At 60.5% G+C, this 23,632-nt stretch overlaps 2 protein-coding genes across 3 annotated transcripts; one reads left to right on the top strand and one right to left on the bottom strand.

Moving 5' to 3' along the window:
- Positions 1–5: 5 nt before the first annotated feature.
- On the bottom strand, positions 6–13,523 carry LOC309452462 (leucine-rich repeat LGI family member 4-like; the record flags this gene model as incomplete). Its single annotated transcript, XM_082077086.1, has 9 exons — positions 6–1,669; positions 3,639–4,147; positions 5,884–6,048; positions 6,855–7,027; positions 7,661–7,732; positions 9,726–9,797; positions 10,167–10,238; positions 11,956–12,027; positions 13,339–13,523. The coding sequence occupies 9 exons, from the start codon at positions 13,521–13,523 to the stop codon at positions 1,367–1,369; spliced, it is 1,623 nt and encodes a 540-aa protein (XP_081933212.1). The 3' UTR covers positions 6–1,366.
- A 1,251-nt stretch (positions 13,524–14,774) lies between these two features.
- Positions 14,775–20,395, top strand: FXYD1 (FXYD domain containing ion transport regulator 1). 2 transcript variants are annotated; one of them, XM_082077084.1, is made up of 8 exons: positions 14,775–14,889; positions 15,241–15,285; positions 16,565–16,600; positions 16,704–16,778; positions 18,888–18,924; positions 19,871–19,920; positions 20,181–20,205; positions 20,290–20,395. In XM_082077084.1, exons 2-7 carry the CDS (start codon positions 15,270–15,272, stop codon positions 20,201–20,203), a joined length of 237 nt encoding a protein of 78 aa, XP_081933210.1. In that variant the 5' UTR covers positions 14,775–14,889; positions 15,241–15,269; the 3' UTR covers positions 20,204–20,205; positions 20,290–20,395. The 2 variants fall into 2 exon arrangements, with proteins under 2 accessions (XP_081933210.1, XP_081933211.1); XM_082077085.1 differs by having other exon boundaries at positions 14,798–14,889; positions 15,210–15,285.
- The last annotated feature ends 3,237 nt before the right edge of the window (positions 20,396–23,632 follow it).

The following is a 23,632-nucleotide window of genomic DNA, read 5'->3' as shown; positions in this document are numbered from 1 at the left end:
GTGGATTTGGTTATTTTGGTGGCACCAGGGGGACAATGTGGACAATGGGGACGTGGGGTCGTGGTGGCCTTGGGGACACCAGGAGGTCCCTTGGCTGAGCAGGTCCATGGTGACGTCATGGTCGGTGTCCCCATCATGGTTGATGTCCCCAAGGTGACCAGGTCCATGGGGAGGTGACACTTGATGTTCCCAAGTCCTTGAGGTCACCAAGTCCACGGTGACACCACCATCTGTGTCCCTCAAGGTGGCCAAGTCTTTGGGGAGGTGACACTTGATGTCCCCAAGTCCATGGTGACACCGTGGTCCATGTCCCCATCATGGTCAATGTCCCCTCAGGTCCCCAGGTCTATGGTGACATCATGGTTGGTGTCCCCAAGTCTTTGAGGTCACCAAGTCCATAGTGACACCATGGCCAATGTCCCCATCATGGCTGATGTCCCCATGTCCCCCAGGTGGCCAAGTCCATGGTGACACCATGGTCCATGTCCCCATCATGGTCAATGTCCCCTCAGGTCCCCAGGTTCATGGTGACATCGTGATTGGTGTCTCCAAGTCTTTGAGGTGACCAAGTCCATGGTGACACCACCATCAGTGTCCCCATGTCCCCGAAAGTGACCAGGTCCATGGGGAGGTGACACTTGATGTCCCCAAGTCCTTCAGGTGACCAAGTCCATGGTGACACCGTGGTCCATGTCCCCATGTCTCTCATGTCCTCAGGTCCACAGTGACACCGTGGCCGATGTCCCCTCAGGCCCCCAGGTCTATGGTGACACCATGATCAGTGTCCCCATGGTGGTCAATGTCCCCATGTCCCCAGCTCCATGGTGACACCATGGCCCATGTCCCCATGTCCCCTTCAGGCCCCCAGGTCCATGGTGGTTGATGTCCCCATGTCCCCAGCTCCATGGTGACATCATGATCAATGTCCCCATGTCCCCAGGTCCATGGTGACACCACAGTCAATGTCCCCATGGTGGTCGATGTCCCCATGTCCCCAGCTCCATGGTGACACCACGATCAATGTCCTCATGGTGGTTGATGTCCCCATGTCCCCAGCTCCATGGTGACACCACGGTCAATGTCCCCATGGTGGTCGATGTCCCCATGTCCCCAGCTCCATGGTGACACCACGGTCAATGTCCCCATGGTGGTCAATGTCCCCACGTCCCCAGCTCTATGGTGACACCAGGGCCAATGTCCCTATGTCCCCCCAGGCCCCCAGGTCCATGGTGGTCGATGTCCCCATGTCCCCAGCTCCACAGTGACACCGCGGCCGATGTCCCCATGTCCCCCCAGGTCCATGGTGGTCGATGTCCCCATGTCCCCAGCTCCATGGTGACACCGCAGCCAATGTCCCCATGTCCCCTCAGGCCCCCAAGTCCACGGTGACGTGCCGGTAGATCTGGGTGGCCCCCCTGAAGCTGGCGGCCACCAGGAAGTGCCGGTGGCCCACGGTGATGGGGACAAAGGCGCGGGGGGTGGGCAGCAGCAGCTCCTGCGCGGCCTCCAGGGGGCCCCGCTCGCCCAGGCGGAACAGGCGGGTGGGGGCGAAGTCGTTGCCCAGGATCACGTAGCGCTGATTGGCCAACGTCAGCGGCTGGAAGACCATGGAGCCACGTGCCGGGACCTGCTGCACCTCACGGAACATGGAGCCCTCCCAGCGCATCACCTGACCAAGGGGGGCGTGGGAAGGGGGTGAGTTGGGTTGGGTTGGGTGCTGGCATCTTGGGGGGGTTGGGTTGGCTTGAGTTGGGTTGGGTGGTGGTATCTTGGAGGGGTTGAGTTGGGTTGGGTTGAGTTGGGTCAAGTTGAGTTGGGTTGAGTTGGGTGGTGACATCTTGGAGGGGTTGAGTTGGGTTGGTTTGAGTTGGGTTGGGTGGTGTCACATTGGGAGGGAGTGGGTTGGATTGGGTCGAGCTGGGTTGGGTTGAGTTGGGTTGGGTGGTGGCATCTTGGGGGTGGGTTGAGTTGGGTTGGATTGAGTTGGGTTGAGTTGAGTTGGGTTGGGTAGGGTTGAGTTGGGTTGTGTTGGGTTGGCTTGGGTTCAGTTGAGTTGGATTGAGTTGAGTTGGGTTGGGTTGAGTTGAGTTGGGTTGGGATGGGTTGAGTTGGGTTGGGTTGAGTTGGGTTGGATTGAGTTGGGTTGAGTTGGGTTGGGTTGAGTTGGGTTGAGTTTGGTTGGGTGGTGGCATCTTGGGGGGGGTGGGTTGAGTTGGGTTGGGTTGGGTTGACTTGGGTTGGGTTGAGTTGGGTTAGGTGGTGGTGTCATGGGAGAGCTGGTTTGAGTTGGGTGGTGGCACCTTGCGAGGGTTGAGTTGGGGTGGATTGAGTTGGGTTGGGTTGGGTTGAGTTGGATTGAGTTGGGTTGGGTTGGATTGAGTTGGGTTGGGCTGGGTTTGGTTTGAGTTGGGTTGGGTTGGGTGGGTGGTGGCATCTTGAGGGGGTTGGGTTGGGTTGGCTTGGGTTCAGTTGAGTTGGATTGAGTTGAGTTGGGTTGGATTGGGTTGGATTGAGTTGAGTTGAGTTGGACTGAGTTGGGTTGAGTTGGATTGAGTTGGGTTGAGTTGGGTTGAGTTGGGTTGGGTTGGATTGAGTTGGGTTGGGTTTGGTTGAGTTGGGTTGGGTTGGGTTCAGTTGAGTTTGGTTGAGTTGGGTTGGGTTGAGTTGGGTTGGGTTGGGTTGAGTTGAGTTGGGTTGAGTTTGGTTGGGTTCGATTGAGTTCGATTGAGTTGGGTTGGATTGAGTTGGGTTGGGTTGGGTTAAGTTGGGTTGGGTTGGACTGGGTTGGGTTGGGTTGAGTTTGGTTGGGTTGGATTGAGTTGGGTTGGGTTGGGTTGAGTTGGGTTGGGTTGGATTGAGTTGGGTTGGGTTTGTTTGAGTTGGGTTGGGTTCAGTTGAGTTTGGTTGAGCTGGGTTGGATTGGGTTGGGTTGAGTTGGGTTGGGTTGAGTTGGGTTGGGTTGGGTTGGATTGAGTTGGGTTGAGTTGGGTTCAGTTGAGTTGGGTTGAGTTGGGTTGGGTTGAGTTGGGTTGGGTTGAGTTGAGTTGGGTTGAGTTGGGTTGGGTTGAGTTGGGTTGGGTTGAGTTGAGTTGGCTTGAGTTGGGTTGAGTTGAGTTGGGTTGGATTGAGTTGGGTTGGGTTTGGTTGAGTTGGGTTGGGTTCAGTTGAGTTGGGTTGAGTTGGGTTGGGTTGAGTTGAGTTGGGTTGGGTTGAGTTGGGTTGAGTTGCATTGAGTTGGGTTGAGTTGCATTGAGTTGGGTTGAGTTGGGTTGGGTTGGGTTGCATTGAGTTGGGTTGCATTGAGTTGGGTTGAATAGGGTTGGGTTGAGTTGGGTTGAGCTGGGTTGGATTGGGTTGAGTTGGGTTGGGTTGAGTTGGGTTGGGTTGGATTGAGTTGGGTTGGGTTGGGTTGGGTTGGGTTGAGTTGCATTGAGTTGGGTTGAATTGGGTTGAGTTGGGTTGGGTTGAGTTTGGTTGAGTTGGGTTGGATTGAGTTTGGTTGAGTTGGGTTGGATTGAGTTGGGTTGAGCTGGATTCCATTGAGTTGGGTTGGATTGAGTTGAGTGGCGGCATCTTGGCAGGGTTGGCTTATTGATGGTGACCCCCCATAATTCCACCCCCCCAACCCCCCCTCTCACCTTGGCGTCCCCCAAGAACCTGGTGAGGCACAAGAAGACGTGCCCGCGCAGCCGGAAGTGCTTGGCGGCGTAGACGTCGGGCACGTGGGGGATGTCGGTGTGGGGCGCGAAGCTCCCCCCGCTCCACCGGTACACCAGGGGGCGCCTCCCCCCGCTGCAAACCACCATGGCCGGCCGGCCCCCCAGCTCCAGGAACTCCAGGTGGGTGTCGCGGTGCCACGGCCGCAGCGCCTGGTGGGGGTAGAAACCGCGGCCGCCCCAGCGGAACACGGTGCTGGTGCCGCCCTTGGAGCTGTCGGCCACCCCCAGGTACCAGTGGCCCCCCAGGCGGGCGCTGGCCACCGCGTGCGGCCGCCGCAGCCGCCCCGTCCCCAGGGTCTGCAGGAGGACGAAGGGGCTGCCGGGACCCCCCGCCCGGCGCCACACGGAGGAGCCGCCCGCCAGTTGGGCCACCACCAGGAGGAAGGTGCCACCCAGCTGGAGGGGGTGACAGGCCACCGGGGACGAGCCTGCGGGGACAAGGATGACGGGGTGGGCGTGGGGGACAAGGTGGTGGGGATGTTGGGGTGGTGGGACAACCCTATGGGGACATTGGGGTGATGGGACATTGGGGTGGTGGGACAACCCTATGGGGTCATTGGGGTGATGGGACAACTCTACAGGATGTTGGGGTGGTGGGACAACCCTATGGGGATGTTGGGGTGATGGGACATTGGGGTGGTGGGACAACCCTATGGGGTCATTGGGGTGATGGGACATTGGGGTGGTGGGACAACCCTATGGGGACGTTGGGGTGATGGGACATTGGGGTGGTGGGACAACCCTATGGGGTCACTGGGATGGTGAGACAACTCTACAGAATGTTGGGGTGGTGGGACAACCCTATGGGGACATTGGGGTGATGGGACAACCCTATGGGGTCACTGGGGTGGTGGGACAACCCTATGGGGACATGGGGGTGATGGGACAACTCTACAGGATGTTGGGGTGGTGGGACAACCCTTTGGGGACATTGGGGTGGTGGGACAACCCTATTGGGTCATCGGGGTGGTGGGACAACTCTACAGGATGTTGGGGTGGTGGGACAACCCTATGGGGACATTGGGGTGGTGGGGCAACCCTGTGGGGATGTTGGGGTGGTGGGACATTGGGGTGGTGGGACAACCCTATGGGGACATTACGTAGATGGGGACCATCCTATGGGGACTTCTGGGTGGTGGGACAACCCTATGGGGTCATTGGGGTGGTGGGACAACTCTACAGGATGTTGGGGTGGTGGGACAACCCTATGGGGACATTGGGGTGATGGGGACATTGGGGTGGTGGGAAAAACCCTATGGGGTCATTGGGGTGGTGGGACAACTCTACAGGATGTTGGGGTGGTGGGACAACCCTATGGGGACATTGGGGTGATGGGACATTGGGGTGATGGGACATTGGGGTGGTGGGACAACCCTATAAGGTCATTGGGGTGGTGGGACAACTCTACAGGATGTTGGGGTGGTGGGACAACCCTATGGGGACGTTGGGGGGATGGGGACGCTGGGGTGGTGGGACAACCCTATGGGGTCATTGGGGTGATGGGACAACCCTATGGGGATATTGGGGTGATGGGGACATTGGGGTGGTGGGAAAAACCCTATGGGGACATTGGGGTGATGGGGACATTGGGGTGGTGGGAAAAACCCTATGGGGTCATTGGGGTGATGGGACAACTCTACAGGATGTTGGGGTGGTGGGACAACCCTATGGGGACAGTGGGGTGCTGGGGACATTGGGGTGGTGGGACATTGGGGTGATGGGACAACCCTATGTAGACACTGGGCTGGTTGGACAAGCCTATGAGGATATTGGGGTGACAAGGACAACTCTGTGGGGACATTGGGGTGAGTTTATGGCTCCACCAAGACATTTTGAGGTTCCTCAGCCCATTTTTGGCCCATTCTTGATGTCCCTCAAGATCTTTTTGGGGCCCCTCAACCCATTTTTGGGCTCTGTATTGACATTTTTGGGGTCCCTCAGGCTGTTTTTGGGGTCCCTGATGGCATTTCTGGGGTTCCACCATGATTTCCAAGCTCCACCAAGATCTTCTTGAGGTTCCTCAGGCCAAACGTTGAGGTTCCTCAGCCCATTTTTGGCCCGGTTTTGCCCATTTTTGAGGTTCCTCAGCCCATTTTTGGTCCCTCTCCCCCATTTTGGGGGTCCCCAGAGCTGTTTTTGGGGGTCCCGGGGGTGTCGGACTCACCGTTGACCACGGTTGGGGCGCGGAAGCGTCCCCCCAATTGGTCCCATTCCAGGAGGGCGCAGGCGCCGGCGAAGGGCTGGGCCAGGGCCACGCCCACCTGCCCCCCCTGCCCAAAGGGCTCAGCAGCCAATGAGGAGAAGGGAAGGGACTGGAAGGGGCGGAGCTCTGGGGGGGGGGATACGCCCACTGTTAGAAGCCACCCGGATGCCTGGGTCCATCAACAACATCCCCAACAACGATGCATTGGGTGATTGGGGAGAGGACCCAGGAGTTCTGGGAGGGACCCAGGAGTTCGGGAGGGACCCAGGAGTTCGGGAGGGACGCAGGAGTTCTGAGAGGGACCCAGGAGTACATGAGGGACCCAGGAGTTCTGGCAGGGACTCAGGAGTTCAGGGGAGACCCAGGAGTTCTGGGAGGGGACCCAGGAGTTCTGGAAGGGACCCAGGAGTTCGAGAGGGACCTAGGAGTTCGAGAGGGACCCAGGAGTTCTGGGAGGGGACCCAGGAGTTCTGGGAGGGGACCCAGGAGTTCGGGAGGGACCCAGGAGTTCTGGGAGGGACCCAGGAGTTCTGGGAGGGGACCCAGGAGTTCGGGAGGGACCCAGGAGTTCTGGGAGGGACCCAAGAGTTCGGGAGGGACCCAGGAGTTCGGGAGGGACCCAGGAGTTCGAGAGGGACCCAGGAGTTCGAGAGGGACACAGGAGTTCTGGGAGGGGACCCAGGAGTTCTGGGAGGGGACACAGGAGTTCTGGGAGGGACCCAAGAGTTCGGGAGGGACCCAGGAGTTCAGGGGGGACCCAGGAGTTCTGGGAGGGACCCAAGAGTTCGGGAGGGACCCAGGAGTTCGGGGAGGGACCCAGGAGCTCTGGGGGGACCCAGAATTGCAGGAGGGACCCAGGAGTTCGGGAGGGGACCCAGGCGTCCAGGAAGGGACCCAGGCGTCCGGGAAGGGACCCAGTGATCCGGGCGTACCCGAGGCCATGCACTGGAAGTCGCGGGGCTGCAGCTGGGCCAATGGGGTGCCCTGATGCTGGGGGGGTCCCCGGCAGCGGCCGGCCTCGCTGGGGGGAGGGGCGGCCCCGCCCAACCACGTGACCAACCAGCGCAGGCGGCAGTCGCACACAAAGGGGTTTCCACGCAGGTCCCTGGGACAACATGTCCCTATGTCCCCATGTCCCCATATCCCCATGTCCCCATGTCCCTATGTCCCCATGTCCCATGTCCCCATATCCCCATGTCCCCATGTCACCCTGTCCCCACGTCCCCACGTCCCCACATCCACACGTCCCCATGTCCCCATATCCCCATGTCCCCATTTCCCATGTCCCCATATCCTCGTGTCCCCTTGTCCCCATATCCGCATGTCCCCCTGTCCCCATGTCCCCCTGTCCCCATGTCCCATATTCCCATGTCCCCATGTCCCCATCTCCCCATCTCCCCTGTCCCCATGTCCCCATTGTCCTGATGTCCCCATGTCCCCATGTCCCATGTCCCCATGTCCCCATATCCCCCTGTCCCCATGTCCCCTGTCCCCATGTCCCATATCCCCATGTCCCCATCTCCCCATCTCCCCTGTCCCCATGTCCCCACATCCCCATGTCCCCCTGTCCCCACGTCCCTATGTCCCCCTGTCCCCATATCCCCCTGTCCCCATGTCCCCATATCCCATATCCCCCAATGTCCCCCTGTCCCCATGTCCCCATATCCCCATTTCCCCCTGTCCCCATGATGTCCCCATGATGTCCCCATGATGTCCCCATTGTCCCCACGTCACCCACAGCTGGGTCAGTGTCTCCAGCCCCTGGAACAGCCCCCGGGGCAGCGTCTCCAGTCGGTTATTGGCCAAACTCCTGTGGGGACATTGGGGACATCCTGGGGACATTGGGGACATCATGGGGACATGGGGGGATATGGGGACATGGGGACATGGGGGTACATAGGGGGACATGGGGACATGGGGATGGGGGGAATGAGGGTCCCCAGGGTGTCCCCACCATCAACCAGGATGTCCCCATTGTCCCCATGGTGTCCCATTGTCCCCATGGTGTCCCATTGTCCCCATGGTGTCCCCATTGTCCCCAATGTCCCCTTGTCCCCATTGTCCCCGGGGTGTCCCTGTTGTGTCCCCAATGTCCCCAGGGTGTTCCTGGGGTGCCCCCATTGTCCCCATGTCCTCATTATGTCCCCATTGTCCCCAGGGTGTCCCCAGCGTCACCCATGTACCCAGGCTGTCCCCACTGTGTCCCAAGGGTGTCCCCATGTCCCCATTGTCCCCATTGTCTCCAGGATGTCCCCAAGGTGTCCCCAGGGTCTCCCCATTGTCCCCATGTCCCCTTTGTCCCCAGATTGTCCTCGTGTCCCCCCATTGTCCCCATGTGTCCCCATTGTCCCCAGGGTGTCCCAACTTGTCCCCAGGGTGTCCCCATGTCCCCATTGTCCTCATTGTCTCCAGGATGTCCCCAAGGTATCCCCATGTCCCCAGGGTCTCCCCATTGTCCCCCAGTGTCCCCCTGCTCCATGTGTCCCCAGGTGTCCCCATTGTCCCCACAGTGTCCCCATTGTCCTCAGGGTGTCCTCAGGTTGTCCCCAAGTTCCCCAGGGTGTCCCCATTGTCCCCATGCATCCCCATTGTCCCCAGGGTGTCCCAGCTTGTCCCCAGGGTGTCCCCATGTCCCCGTTGTCCCCAAGGTGTCCCTGGGGTGGCCCCACTGTCCCCATTGTCCCCAGGGTGTCCCCAAGATGTCCCCATGTGTCCCCAATGTCCCCATCATCCCCATTGTCTCCAGGATGTCCCCAAGGTGTCCCCAGGGTCTCCCCATTGTCCCCATGTCCCCTTTCTCCCCAGGTTGTCCTCGTGTCCCCCCATTGTCCCCATGTGTCCCCATTGTCCCCAGGGTGTCCCCATGTCCCCATTGTCCTCATTGTCTCCAGGATGTCCCCAAGGTATCCCCATGTCCCCAGGGTCTCCCCATTGTCCCCCAGTGTCCCCCTGCTCCATGTGTCCCCAGGTGTCCCCATTGTCCCCACAGTGTCCCCATTGTCCTCAGGGTGTCCTCAGGTTGTCCCCAAGTTCCCCAGGGTGTCCCCATTGTCCCCATGCATCCCCATTGTCCCCAGGGTGTCCCAGCTTGTCCCCAGGGTGTCCCCATGTCCCCGTTGTCCCCAAGGTGTCCCTGGGGTGGCCCCACTGTCCCCATTGTCCCCAGGGTGTCCCCAAGATGTCCCCATGTGTCCCCAATGTCCCCATCATCCCCATTGTCTCCAGGATGTCCCCAAGGTGTCCCCAGGGTCTCCCCATTGTCCCCATGTCCCCTTTGTCCCCAGATTGTCCTCGTGTCCCCCCATTGTCCCCACGTGTCCCCATTGTCCCCAGGGTGTCCCCATGTCCCCATTGTCCTCATTGTCTCCAGGATGTCCCCAAGGTGTCCCCATGTCCCCAGGGTCTCCCCATTGTCCCCCAGTGTCCCCCTGCTCCATGTGTCCCCAGGTGTCCCCATTGTCCCCACAGTGTCCCCATTGTCCTCAGGGTGTCCCCAGGTTGTCCCCAAGGTCCTCGGGGTGTCCCCATGCATCCCCATTGTCCCCAGGGTGTCTCCATGTCCCCGTTGTCCCCAAGGTCCCCAGGGTGTCCCTGGGGTGGCCCCACTGTCCCCATTGTCCTCAGGGTGTCCCCAAGGTGTCCCCATGTGTCCCCAATGTCTCCAGGTGTCCCCATCGTCCCCATTGTCTCCAGGTGTCCCCACAGTGTCCCCATTGTCCCCAGGTGTCCCCAATGTCTCTAGGTTGTCCCCACAGTGTCCCCATTGTCCCCAGGGTGTCCCCATTGTCCCCATTGTCACCCACAGGTGTCTCAGCCCCCTCAGTCCCCTCAGCGCCGAGGGGACGATGGACCCGACGTCATTGTCCTCGAGGAACCTGCAATGGTGGCACCAGTACAGACCAGTATAGACCAGTACAGACCAGTATAGACCAGTACAGACCAGTATGGACCAGTATGGACCAGTATAGACCAGTACACACCAATGTCCCCCACCCACCACCCAGTTCCTCCCAGTACATCCCAGTCCCTCCCAGTACAACCCAGTGTCCCCAGTACAGACCAGTGACTCCCAGTGCCCCCCAGTTCCTCCCAGTACATCCCAGTCCCTCCCACTCCCTCCCAGTGCTTCCCATTCCCCTCCCAGTATATCCCAGTCCATCCCAGTCCCTCCCAGTATATCCCAGCCCCTCCCAGTCCCTCCCAGTAACTCCCAGTCTCTCCCAGTCCATCCCAGTCCCACTCACAGATACTCCAGTAGCACCAGTCCGGCAAAGGCCCCGTCACCAATTGTCCCCAAGCGGCCACCAGTGATCAGCCTGGGGGGACAATGGGGGGACAATGGGGACACCCCATGGCCACCCCTGGGGACACATTTGGGCCATTTGGGGATGGTTGGTGACATTTAGGGCCATTTGGCATCACTGGGGACATTTGGGACATTGGGGTCAATGGGGACATTTGGGGACATTGGGGTCAATGGGGACATTTGGGGACATTGGGGCCAATGGGGACATTGGGGACATTGGGGCCATTTGGGGCCATTTGGGGGCACTGGGGACAATTGGGGTCATTTGGAACATTGGGGACATTTGGGGACATTGAGGCCATTGGGGACACTGGGGCCATTTGGACAGTGGTGACATTGGGGACATTGGGGACATTGGGGTCACTGGGTACACTTGGGGTCATTGGGGACATTTGGGATCAATGGGGACACTGGGGACATTTGGGACATCGGGGTCATTGGAGCCATTAGGGGTCACTGAGGCCATTGGGGCCATTGGGGTCATTTGGGGTCATTGGGGACCTTGGGGCCACTGGGGTCAATGGGGACATTGGGGACATTTGGGGTCATTGGGGACATTGGGGACATTTGGGGACATTGAGGCCATTGGGGACACTGGGGCCATTGGGAACAGTGGGGCCATTGGGGACATTGGGGTCACTGGGGACACTGGAGACATTTGGGGTCATTGGGGCCATTGGGGCCATTCGGGCCATTGGGGTCAATGGGGACATTTGGGGTCATTGGGGACATTGGCACATTTGGGGCCATTGGGGACATTGAGGCCATTGGGGACACTGGGGCCATTGGGGACACTGGGAACATTGGGGTCATTGGGGACATTGGGGACATTTGGGATCAATGGGGACACTGGGGACATTTGGGACATTGTGGTCATTGGAGCCATTTGGGGTCACTGGGGACATTGGGGACATTGAGGCTATTTGGGACACTGGGGCCATTTGGGGTCATTGGGGACATTGGGGTCATTGGGGACATTGGGTCCATTTGGGACCAATGGGGACATTGGGGCCATTGGGATCAATGGGGACATTGGGGACAGTGGGGTCATTGGGGATATTGGGGATCAATGGGGTCATTGGGGTCAATGGGGACATTTGGGACCAATGGGGACACTGGAGCCATTTGGGGTCATTGGGGCCATTGGGGATCAATGGGGTCATTGGGGTCAATGGGGACATTGAGGTCAATGGGGCCACTGGGGACATTGGTGACATTTGGGGTCACTGGGACATTTGGGCCATTGGGGTCATTGAAGCCATTTGGGGTCATTGGGGACATTTGGGGACAGTGGGGCCATTGGGCACATTGGGACATTGGGGACATTGGGGACATTTGGGGACATTTGGGGACATTGGGGACATTTAGGGCCATTGGGGACACTGGAGCCATTTGGGGTCATTGGGGCCATTGGGGTCATTGGGGACATTGGGGATCAATGGGGTCATTGGGGTCAATGGGGACATTGGGGACATAGGGGTCAATGGGGTTATTGGGGTCAATGGGGCCATTGGGGCTATTTGGGGACATTGGTGACATTTGGGGACATTGGTGACATTTGGGGTCACTGGGGACATTTGGGCCATTGGAGCCATTTGGGGTCATTGGGGTCCTTGGGGCCATTTGGGTCATTGGGGTCAATGGGGACACTGGCGACCTTGGGGACACTGAGGGGACACATTGGGGACATTTTGGGGACATTTGGGGACATTTGGGGACATTCTCACAGCAGCTGCAGGTCGGGGGTGTCAGCGAAGGCGCCTTCGGAGAGAACAGGTACCCGCCAGCCAATCAGAGACCTGCGGGGTGAACTGGGATGAACTGGGGTGAACTGGGGTGAACTGGGGTGAACTGGGGTGAACTGGGACCCGCCAGCCAATCAGAGACCTGCGGGGTGAACTGGGATGAACTGGGGCGAACTGGGGTGAACTGGGACCCGCCAGCCAATCAGAGACCTGCAGGGTGAACTGGGGTGAACTGGGGTGAACTGGGGTGAACTGGGACCCGCCAGCCAATCAGAGACCTGCGGGGTGAACTGGGGTGAACTGGGGTGAACTGGGGTGAACTGGGACCCGCCAGCCAATCAGAGACCTGCGGGGTGAACTGGGATGAACTGGGATGAACTGGGGTGAACTGGGACCCGCCAGCCAATCAGAGACCTGCGGGATGAACTGGGATGAACTGGGGTGAACTGGGGTGAACTGGGATGAACTGGGACCCGCCAGCCAATCAGAGACCTGCGGGGTGAACTGGGATGAACTGGGGTGAACTGGGGTCAACTGGGGTGAACTGGGACCCGCCAGCCAATCAGAGACCTGCGGGGTGAACTGGGGTGAACTGGGATGAACTGGGATGAACTGGGACCCGCCAGCCAATCAGAGACCTGCGGGATGAACTGGGGTGAACTGGGATGAACTGGGGTGAACTGGGGTGAACTGGGACCCGCCAGCCAATCAGAGACCTGCGGGGTGAACTGGGATGAACTGGGGTGAACTGGGGTCAACTGGGGTGAACTGGGACCCGCCAGCCAATCAGAGACCTGCGGGGTGAACTGGGGTGAACTGGGATGAACTGGGATGAACTGGGACCCGCCAGCCAATCAGAGACCTGCGGGATGAACTGGGGTGAACTGGGATGAACTGGGGTGAACTGGGGTGAACTGGGACCCGCCAGCCAATCAGAGACCTGCGGGGTGAACTGGGATGAACTGGGGTGAACTGGGATGAACTGGGACCCGCCAGCCAATCAGAGACCTGCGGGGTGAACTGGGATGAACTGGGGTGAACTGGGACCCGCCAGCCAATCAGAGACCTGCGGGATGAACTGGGGTGAACTGGGGTGAACTGGGGTGAACTGGTCCAACTGGGCACCCAAAACAAACCCCTCCCCCAACCCAGCGCGGGGGCGTGGTCTCCGTGGTGACGTCATCGCGTTCACGCAAGGGGCGTGGCCAAGGGGGCGGATTTCGTAGGATTTTAAGGGGGGAGGCACCCAAAAAAAAGGGGGAGTGGGAGCGGGAGGGTCCCTAAAACGGGGGGAGGGGCCTAAAGGGTGGGGGGACGGGAAGAAGGGGGGGGGGGCGGAGGTCACGTGGGGGTGACGTCACTCACAGCGCAGCCAATCGCGGCGGGAGCGGGCGGGGAGCGGCGGGTCCGCCCGTCCTGCAGAGGGCGCTGTCGGCGTCGCATTCGCAACCAGGGGAACACCCGGGGACTCCGGAGGCCACGCCCCCTGCCCAGGCCACGCCCCCTGCCCAGGCCACGCCCCCAAGCAGCAGCACCAGCCCCAGCCCCATTGACCCCCCCAAAATTCCCCCAAGAATCCCCCCAAAATTGGACACCCCCCGAACTCCTGGGTCCCCTCTTGAACTCCTGGGTCCCTCCCCGAACTCCTGGGTCCCTTCTCAACTCCTGGGTCCCTCCCGAACTCCTGGGTCCCCTCTTGAACTCCTGGGTCCGCCCCCGAACTCCTGGGTCCCTCCCGAACTCCTGGGTCCCTCCCGAACTCCTGGGTCCCCTCTTGAACTCCTGGGTCCCCTCCCGAACTCCTGGGTCCCTCCCAAACTCCTGGGTCCCTCCCCGAACTCCTGGGTCCTCCGTGAACTCCTGGATCTCCCCCCGAACTCCTGGGTCCCCTCCCGAACTCCTGGGTCCCTCCCGGACGCCTGGGTCCCTCCCCGGACGCCTGGATCCCCCCTGAACTCCTGGGTCCCCCCCCAAACTGCTGGGTCCGCCCCCGAACTCCTGGGTTCCCTCCTGAACTCCTGGGTCCCCCGTGAACTCCTGGGTCCCCTCCCGAACTCCTGGGTCCCTCCCGGATGCCTGGGTCCCTCCCCGGACGCCTGGGTCCCCCCGGACGCCTGGGTCCCCCCAGACAAAGGCGCCGTTTGTCGGTCTCTGGCTCGAGGCCGAGGGACGGACAAAGGGACATTGATTGGGGGGGGGGGTGGGTGTTACTGGGGGGACACTGGGGGGGACTGGGAGGGGTTACTGGGAGTTACTGGGAGCTGCTGGGTCGGTTACTGGGAGGCAACTGGGGGGTTACTGGGACGGAACTGGCGGGTTACTGGGAGCCCACTAGGGGGCGTTAGAAGGAGATTGGGAGTTACTGGGAGGTAAATAGAAGGTACTGGGGGGGGGATTACTGGTGGAGTTGACTGGGAGGGGACCCAGGCATCCGGGAGGGGACCCAGGAGTGCCCCAGGGACCCAGGCATTCGGGAGGGACCCAGGAGTGCCCCAGGGACCCAGGCGTTCGGGGAGGACCCATGCGTGCCCCAGGGACCCAGGCGTTCAGGAGGGGACCCAGGAGTGCCCCAGGGACCCAGGCGTTCGGGAGGGACCCAGGAGTGCCCCAGGGACGCAGGCGTCTGGAAGGGACCCAGGAGTGCCCAAGGGACCCAGGCGTTCGGGAGGAACCCAGGAGTGCCCCAGGGACCCAGGCGTCTGGAAGGGACCCAGGAGTGCCCCAGGGACCCAGGCGTCCGGGAGGGGACCCAGGCGTCCGGGCGCAGCTGCTGACGCCTCCTGATGTTTTGACCAACGGGGACGGAGGGTTAAAAATAACCCGGCCGGGCAGGGGACCCAGGCATCCGGGAGGGGACCCAGGCGTCCGGGAAGGGACCCAGGAGTCCGGGGGGGACCCAGGCGTCCGGGGAGCCAGGTATTGGGGGGGGTGAAGGGAATAGGGGGCTACTATTTTTAGGGGGGACCCAGGCGTCCGGGAGGGGACCCAGGCGTCCGGGGGACGCCTGGGTCCCCCCCCCGGACGCCTGGGTCCCTTGGCAAGGGCGGGGGGAGGGGCCAAGGTCACGTCTCCATGACAACGGTCGTTCCCCCCCAATTTACCCAATTCTGCCCCATTTTGCCCAATTTTACTCAATTTTGCCCATTTTGCCCCAATTTTGCTCCTTTTTCCCCATTTTTGACCAAATCTGTCGATTTTTGGGGCCAATTTCCCCCATTTTTGTCCGTTTTGCCCAGTTTCGCCCAATTCTCCCCGTTTTTCCCCCAGTTCTCAGTGGTGGGGGAGGGGAGGCCGCCATGGCCCCGGGAGCAGGTGAGTGAGGGACCCAGGAGTTCGGGAGCTCCCGGACGCCTGGGTCCCTGGGGGGGAGGGGGTGAGTCCCCCCGAACTCCTGGGTCCCTTCCCGAACTCCTGGGTCCCTTCCGAACTCCTGGGTCCCTCCAGAACTCCTGGGTCCTCTCCCCAAACTCCTGGGTCCCCCCCGAACTCCTGGGTCCTTTGGGGCACTCCTGGGTCCCTCCCCAATTCTGGGTCCCCCTGAACTCCTGGGTCCCTTGGGGAACTCCTGGGTCCCTTGGGGCACTCCTGGGTCCCTCCCCAATTCTGGGTCCCCCTGAACTCCTGGGTCCCCCCTGAACTCCTGGGTCCTTTGGGGCACTCCTGGGTCCCTCCCCAATTCTGGGTCCCCCCGAACTCCTGGGTCCCTTGGGGCACTCCTGGGTCCCTCCCCAATACTGGGTCCCCCTGAACTCCTGGGTCCCTTGGGGAACTCCTGGGTCCCTCCCCAATTCTGGGTCCCCCCGAACTCCTGGGTCCCTTGGGGCACTCCTGGGTCCCTCCCCAATTCTGGGTCCCCCCGAACTCCTGGGTCCCTTGGGGCACTCCTGGGTCCCTCCCCAATTCTGGGTCCCCCTGAACTCCTGGGTCCCCCTGAACTCCTGGGTCCCCCCCGAACTCCTGGGTCCCCCCCGAACTCCTGGGTCCTTTGGGGCACTCCTGGGTCCCCCCTGCACTCCTGGGTCTCTTGGGGCACTCCTGGGTCCCTCCGGAACTCTTGGGGCACTCCTGGGTCTCTCCCGAACTCCTGGGTCCTTTGGGGCACTCCTGGGTCCCCCCCGAACTCCTGGGTCCCTTGGGGCACTCCTGGGTCCCTCCCCAATTCTGGGTCCCCCTGAACTCTTGGGTCCCCTCCTGAACTCCTGGGTCCCCCCCGAACTCCTGGGTCCTTTGGGGCACTCCTGGGTCCCCCCCGAACTCCTGGGTCCCCCCCGAACTCCTGGGTCCTTTGGGGCACTCCTGGGTCCCCCCTGCACTCCTGGGTCTCTTGGGGCACTCCTGGGTCCCTCCGGAACTCTTGGGGCACTCCTGGGTCTCTCCCGAACTCCTGGGTCCTTTGGGGCACTCCTGGGTCCCCCCCGAACTCCTGGGTCCCTTGGGGCACTCCTGGGTCCCTCCCCAATTCTGGGTCCCCCTGAACTCTTGGGTCCCCTCCTGAACTCCTGGGTCCCCCCCGAACTCCTGGGTCCTTTGGGGCACTCCTGGGTCCCTCCCAAACACCTGGGTCCCCCCGAACTCCTGGGTCCCTCCGCAGCGCCCCCTGAGGACCCGGATGGGCGTTTCCATTACGGTGAGTGTGAGGGGCGGAGCCGCGGGGTGGGGCGGGGTCACGTGTCCCGTGGTGGCCCCGCCCCCTCGCTCACGTGACACTGACCCCGCCCACTGCCCCCCAGATTACGATTCGCTGCGTCTCGGGGGTTTGATCTTCGCCGGCGTCGTGTTCGTGCTGGGCATCCTCATCATCCTCAGTGCGTACCCGAAAACAGCCCGAATCACCCCAAAATCGGCCCCAAACACCCCGAAATCGGCAAAAATCACCCCAAAATCACCAAAAATCACCCCAAAATCACCTAAAAACACCCCAAAACCACCCAAAATCAGCCCCAAACCGCCCCAAATCACCCGTGTTCGTGCTGGGGATCCTCATCATCCTCAGTGCGTACCCGAAAACGGCCTGAATCACCCCAAAATCGGCCCCAAACACCCCGAAATAATCAAAAATCACCCCAAAATCACCAAAAATCACCCCAAAATCACCTAAAAACACCCCAAAACCACCCAAAATCAGCCCAAAACTGCCCCAAATCACCCGTGTTCGTGCTGGGGAACCTCATCATCCTCAGTGCGTACCCGAAAACGGCCAGAATCACCCCAAAATCGGCCCAAAACACCCCGAAATCGGCAAAAATCACCCCAAAATCACCAAAAATCACCCCAAAATCACCTAAAAACACCCCAAAACCACCCAAAATCAGCCCAAAACTGCCCCAAATCACCCGTGTTCGTGCTGGGGATCCTCATCATCCTCAGTGCGTACCCGAAAACGGCCCGAATCACCCCAAAATCGGCCCAAAACACCCCGAAATCGGCAAAAATCACCCCAAAATCACCAAAAATCACCCCAAAATCACCTAAAAACACCCCAAAACCACCCAAAATCAGCCCCAAACCACCCCAAATCACCCGTGTTCGTGCTGGGCATCCTCATCATCCTCAGTGCGTACCCGAAAACGGCCCGAATCACCCCAAAATCGGCCCAAAACACCCCGAAATCGGCAAAAATCACCCCAAAATCACCAAAAATCACCCCAAAATCACCTAAAAACACTTTGAAATGGCCCAAAACACCCAAAAAATGCCCCAAAAACCACCCCAGAAAGGGTCAAAATCACCCCAAGATTCGGCAAAAATCACCAAAGAAAAGCCCCAAAACACCCCAAAATCAGCCTAGATCACCCCAAAATAATCCAAATTCAGCCTAAATCACCCCAAAATAACCCAAAATCACCCAAAATCAGCCTAAAATTACCCCAAAACACCCCAAATCACCCAAAATTGCCCTAAAATCGCCTAAAATCACCCCAAATCAACCCAAATCAACCCAAATCACCCCAAATCTCCCAAAATCAGCCAAAATCGCCCCAAATCACCCAAAACAGCCAAAATCAACCAAAATTGCCCTAATTGCCCAAAATCTGCCCCAAATTACCCCAAAACACCCCAAATCACCCAAAACACCCCAAAATCAGCCAAATTTACCCAAAATCACCCAAAACTCCCCAAAACATCCAAAATCAGCCAAAATCACCCCAAAATCAGCCAAAATCACCCCAAATCACCCAAAACACCCAAAATCAACCAGAATTGCCCCAAAATCACCCAAAAACACCCAAAATCAGCCAAAATCTCCCCAAAATCACCCAAAACACCTAAGATCAACCAAAATTGCCCCCAATCGCCAAAAATCACCCAAAACAACCGAAATCAGCCAAAATCTCCCCAAAATCACCCAAAACACCCAAGATCAACCAAAATTGCCCCCAAATTGCCCAAAATCAACCAGAATTGCCCCAAAATTGCCCAAAATCACACAAAACACCCAAAATCAACCAGAATTGCCCCAAAATTGCCCAAAATCACACAAAACACCCAAAATCAACCAGAATTGCCCCAAAATTGCCCAAAATCACACAAAACACCCAAAATCAACCAGAATTGCCCCAAAATCGCCCAAAACACCCGAAATCAGCCAAAATCTCCCCAAATCTCCCCAAAATCACCCCAAACACCCAACATCAACCAAAATTGCCCCAAATCTCCCCAAAATCACCCAGAACACCCCAAACCCCCCAAAATCTCTCCAAAATCACCTCAAATCACCCCGAAATTGCCCCAAACATCCCAAATCACCCAAAACTCCCCCAAATCACCCCAAACCCGCAGAATTTTGAATCAACCCGATTCTCCCCAAACCCCCATTTTTTTGTTTTATTTTGTTTTTTTTCCCAAATCCGCTGTTTTTTTCCCCAAAATGTCACCCCTCCCCCCTGTCCCCTCCCCCCCCCCCCCCCGCGCAGGTCGGCGCTGCCGCTGCAAATTTGACCAACAGCCCAAGTAACTGGGATATACTGGGATGGACTGGGATGGACTGGGAGGGACTGGGAGGGAACTGGGATGGACTGGGATGGACTGGGAGGGACTGGGAGGGACTGGGTTGGACTGGGAGGGACTGGGATGGACTGGGAGGGACTGGGAGGGACTGGGAGGGACTGGGAGGGACTGGGATGGACTGGGAGGGACTGGGAGGGACTGGGAGGGAACTGGGATGGACTGGGATGGACTGGGATGGACTGGGAGGGACTGGGAGGGACTGGGAGGGACTGGGATGGACTGGGAGGGACTGGGAGGGACTGGGAGGGACTGGGAGGGGACTGGGATGGACTGGGATGGACTGGGATGGACTGGGAGGGAACTGGGATGGACTGGGAGGGACTGGGAGGGACTGGGAGGGAACTGGGATGGACTGGGAGGGACTGGGGGGAACTGGGAGCACTGGGAGGAACTGGGAAGGGATTTTAGGGGCACTGGGGGAGACTGGGATGAACTGGGAGGGAATGGGAGCTACTGGGACTGACTGGGACGAGATTGGGGGGGACTGGGATGAACTGGGAGTTACTGGGAGGGACTGGGAGGGGTCTGGGGGGAACTGGGAGCACTGGGAGTTACTGGGAAGGGATTTTGGGGGCACTGGGAGTTACTGGGGGGAACTGGGAGGAACTGGGAAGGAATGGGGGGAACCAGGAGGGAACTGGGGTAAAACTGGGGGGAACTGGGAGCACTGGGACTTACTGGGAGGGACTGGGGGGAAGTGGAGGAACTGGGAGCACTGGGACAGAATGGAGGGAACTGGGAGATACTGGGAAGGACTGGGATGGGGTTTGGGGGGAACTGGAAGGACTGGGAGGGAATGGTGGGAACTGGGAGGGACTGGGATGAACTGGGAGGGACTGGGAGGTCACTGGGAGGTAACTGGGAGGTAACTGGGGTCACTGGTCCCCAGGACAGGGGAGCCGGATGAGACCGAGGGGCCCCTGAGGCAATCGATGCGACGTGAGTGGCCGGACGCCTGGGTCCCTCCCGCACTCCTGGGTCCCCTCCTGAACTCCTGGGTCCCTCCCGAACTCCTGGGTCCCCTCCCGAACTCCTGGGTCCCTCCCGAACTCCTGGGTCCCTCCCGAACTCCTGGGTCCCCTCCCGAACTCCTGGGTCCCCCTGAACTCCTGGGTCCCTCCCGAACTCCTGGGTCCCTCCTGAACTCCTGGGTCCCTCCCGGACGCCTGGGTCCCCCCATTAACCCCTTCGTCTCGCAGGTTTGTCCACGCGGCTGCGATGAGGGTGAGTGGCCCGGACGCCTGGGTCCCCGATTCTGAGGGTTCCCCCGGACGCCTGGGTCCCCTCCATGTGGCCCCTCCCCCACAGGTGCCCCCCAAGCCGGGACAGATGGACACGCCCACCGCCCCTCCCCCGCACCCAATAAAGCGGCCCCTCCCCCCATGGGGCGTGGCCGGGGGCGGGGTCAGAGGCACCCAAGGTCTTGTCGTCATTGGCCACCGTGTTGTCACCCAATGCGGCGGCGTCACCTGGCAACCAATGGGGGCCCAGCAGCCAATGGGGACCCACCCAACATCTCATTGGTCATTGGCCAACCAATGGGCACCCAGCACCCAATGGGCACCCAACACCTCATGGTCATGGGCAACCAACAGCCAATGGGCACCCACCCAACATCTCATTGGTCATTGGCCACCCGATGGGCACCCAGCACCCAATGGGAACCCAATATCTCATTGGTCATTGGCCACCTCATGGGCACCCAACAGCCAATGGGCACCCACTCAACATCTCATTGGTCGTTGGTCACCTCATGGGCACCCAACACCCAATGGGCAGCCACCCAACATCTCATTGGTCATCGGCCACCCAATGAGCACCCAACAGCCAATGGGCACCCAACAACTCATGGTCATTGGTCATTGGCCACCTCATGGTCATGGGCACCCAGCACCCAATGGACACCCACCCAACGGCTCATTGGTCGTTGGCCACCCAATGAGCACCCAACATCTCATCGGCCACCCAATGGGCACATGACACCCAATGGGCAGCTACCCAACATCTCATTGGTCATTGCCCACCCAATGGGCACCCAACACCCAATGGTCATTGGCCCGAACTCCTGGGTCCCTCTGGGGGTCCTTCCCGACCTCTTGGCTCCCCCCAACCCCCCCCGAACTCCTGGGACCCCCCTTGCTCCCCCTCGTCCCGAACTCCTGGGTCCCTTTGGGTTCCCCCCCGAACTCCTGGGTCCCCCCCTCGTGGGCGGGGCCTCCTCTCTGGCTCCGCCCCCGCTGGTGCCGAACGGGTTCGAATTGAGCCGAGCGGAGCCGAAGGGACCCGAATTGAGCCAAGTGGAGCCGAGCGGAGCCGAAGGGACCCGAGCGGAGCCGAACGGACCCGAGCGGAGCCGAACGGACCCGAGCGGAGCCGAAGGGGCCCGAGCGCAGCCGAACGGACCCGAGCGCAGCCGAACGGACCCGAGCGGAGCCGAACGGACCCGAGCGGAGCCGAAGGGCCCGAGCGAAGCCGAACGGGCCCGAGCGCAGCCGAACGGGCCCGAGCGCAGCCGAACGGACCCGAGCGGAGCCGAACGGACCCGAGCGGAGCCGAACGGACCCGAGCGCAGCCGAAGGGACCCGAGTGGATCCGGGAGGAGCCGAGCGGAGCCGAAGGGACCCGAGCGCAGCCGAACGGACCCGAGCGCAGCCGAACGGACCCGAGCGGACCCGAGCGGAGCCGAAGGGACCCGAGTGGATCCGGGAGGAGCCGAGCGGAGCCGAAGGGACCCGAGCGCAGCCGAAGGGACCCGAGTGGATCCGGGAGGAGCCGAGCGGAGCCGAAGGGACCCGAGTGGATCCGGGAGGAGCCGAGCGGAGCCGAAGGGACCCGGGAGCCGAGCGGAGCCGAATTGAGCCGAACGAACCCGATCGGACCCCGGAGCCGAGCGGAGCCGAATTGAGCCGAACGAACCCGATCGCCCCCGCCATGGCCACCCCCACGGAGCCCGCGATGGGAGGTGGGGGGGGGGGGGGTGGATGGGGGGGGCAGAATTGGGGGGTCCTGGGGGTGCGGGGGGGGTGGGGCGGGGGGGGGAGGGCGGAATTTGGGGGGTCGGATGGGGGGGTGCGTACAGGTGGGTGCTGCAGAGCGGGGGGGGGGTGATGGGGGGGTGGAATTAGGGGCTGCAGGATTGGGGGGTGCAGAAGTGGGGGGGTGCAGGAGTGGGGGGGTGCAGGATGGGTGGGGGGTGCAAAACTGGGGGGTGCAGAAATAGGGGGTGCAGGATCAGGTGGGTGCAAAATTGGTGGGGGGGGCTCAGGGAACGGATTTGGGGGTCTGGGGGTGCAGAATTGGGGGGGGGTCAGGATGGGTGGGGCTGCAGAATTGGGGGGGTGCAGAAATAGGGGGTGCACGGTACAGGTGGGTGCAAAATGGGGGGGTCAGGGTGGGTGGGGGGTGCGGGATTGGGGGGTGCGGGATGGGGGGGTGCAGAATTGGGGGGGGGGTCAGTATAACGGAGATTTAGGGGTGCGGGGGGTGCAGAATTGGGGGGTGCATGGGGGGTCAGGATGGGTGGGGGGGTGCAGAATGGGGGGGGTGCAGGTACAGGTGGGTGCAGAATTGGGGGGTGCACGATGCATGTGGGTGCAGAATTGGGGGGGGCCGGGATATGGGTGGGGGGTGCAGAATTGGGGGGGGTCGGGATGGGTGGGGGTGGGGGAGGGGCGGGGGGGGTCCCCGCACTGTTGCCGCAGCGTGGGGGGGGGGGGGGGTGGTGGGAGGGGCGTGGGGGGGAGGGGCTTAAACACACGCAGGGTGTGGCCGGGGGGGGGGGTGTGGGGGGGGTGAGGAGAGCACGGGGCCGTCATTCCGCTCCAGAGTGAACAGACCCTGCATGTCCCCATCATTTTGCTCCAGAGTGAACAAACCCCTATATCTCCATCATTCCGCTCCAGAGTGAACAGACCCCTATATCGCCATCATTCCACTCCAGAGTGAACAGACCCCTATATCCCCATCATTCCGCTCCAGAGTGAACAGACCCCTCATGTCCCCATCATTCCGCTCCAGAGTGAACAGACCCTGCACGTCCCCATCATTCCGCTCCAGAGTGAACAAACCCCTATATCGCCATCATTCCACTCCAGAGTGAACAAACCCCTATATCTCCATCATTCCGCTCCAGAGTGAACAGACCCCTATATCCCCATCATTCCACTCCAGAGTGAACAGAGTGAACAGACCCCCCCCATCCCCATCATTTTGCTCCAGAGTGAACAGACCCCTATATCTCCATCATTCCACTCCAGAGTGAACAGACCCCCCCGTGTCCCCATCATTCCGCTCCAGAGTGAACAAATCCCTATAGCGCCATCATTCTGCTCCAGAGTGAACAGACCCCCCCCCAATATCCCCATCATTCCACTCCAGAGTGAACAGACCCCCCCCCAATATCCCCATCATTCCGCTCCAGAGTGAACAGACCCTGCATGTCCCCATCATTTTGCTCCAGAGTGAACAGACCCCTATATCGCCATCATTCCACTCCAGAGTGAACAGACCCCCCCAAATCCCCATCATTCCGCTCCAGAGTGAACAGACCCCCTGTGTCCACATCATTCCGCTCCAGAGTGAACAGACCCCCCCCCCAATATCGCCATCATTCCACTCCAGAGTGAACACACCCCCATATACCTTTCATTCC

This window comes from Streptopelia decaocto (genome assembly GCF_964273445.1).
Source record: "Streptopelia decaocto genome assembly, contig: HAP1_SCAFFOLD_1601, whole genome shotgun sequence".
In the NCBI taxonomy this organism is placed as follows: Eukaryota; Metazoa; Chordata; class Aves; order Columbiformes; family Columbidae; genus Streptopelia; species Streptopelia decaocto.
Note: the sequence above shows the minus strand (reverse complement) of the source record. Positions and strands in the feature narration are given on the sequence as shown.

Bases quoted from the DNA above. Each gene is read 5' to 3' on its own strand.
- FXYD1 (XM_082077084.1), top strand. The intron at 16,779-18,887 runs GTGCGTACCCGA...CCCCCCGCGCAG, and splicing joins GGGCATCCTCATCATCCTCA to GTCGGCGCTGCCGCTGCAAA. The intron at 18,925-19,870 runs GTAACTGGGATA...ACTGGTCCCCAG, and splicing joins AAATTTGACCAACAGCCCAA to GACAGGGGAGCCGGATGAGA.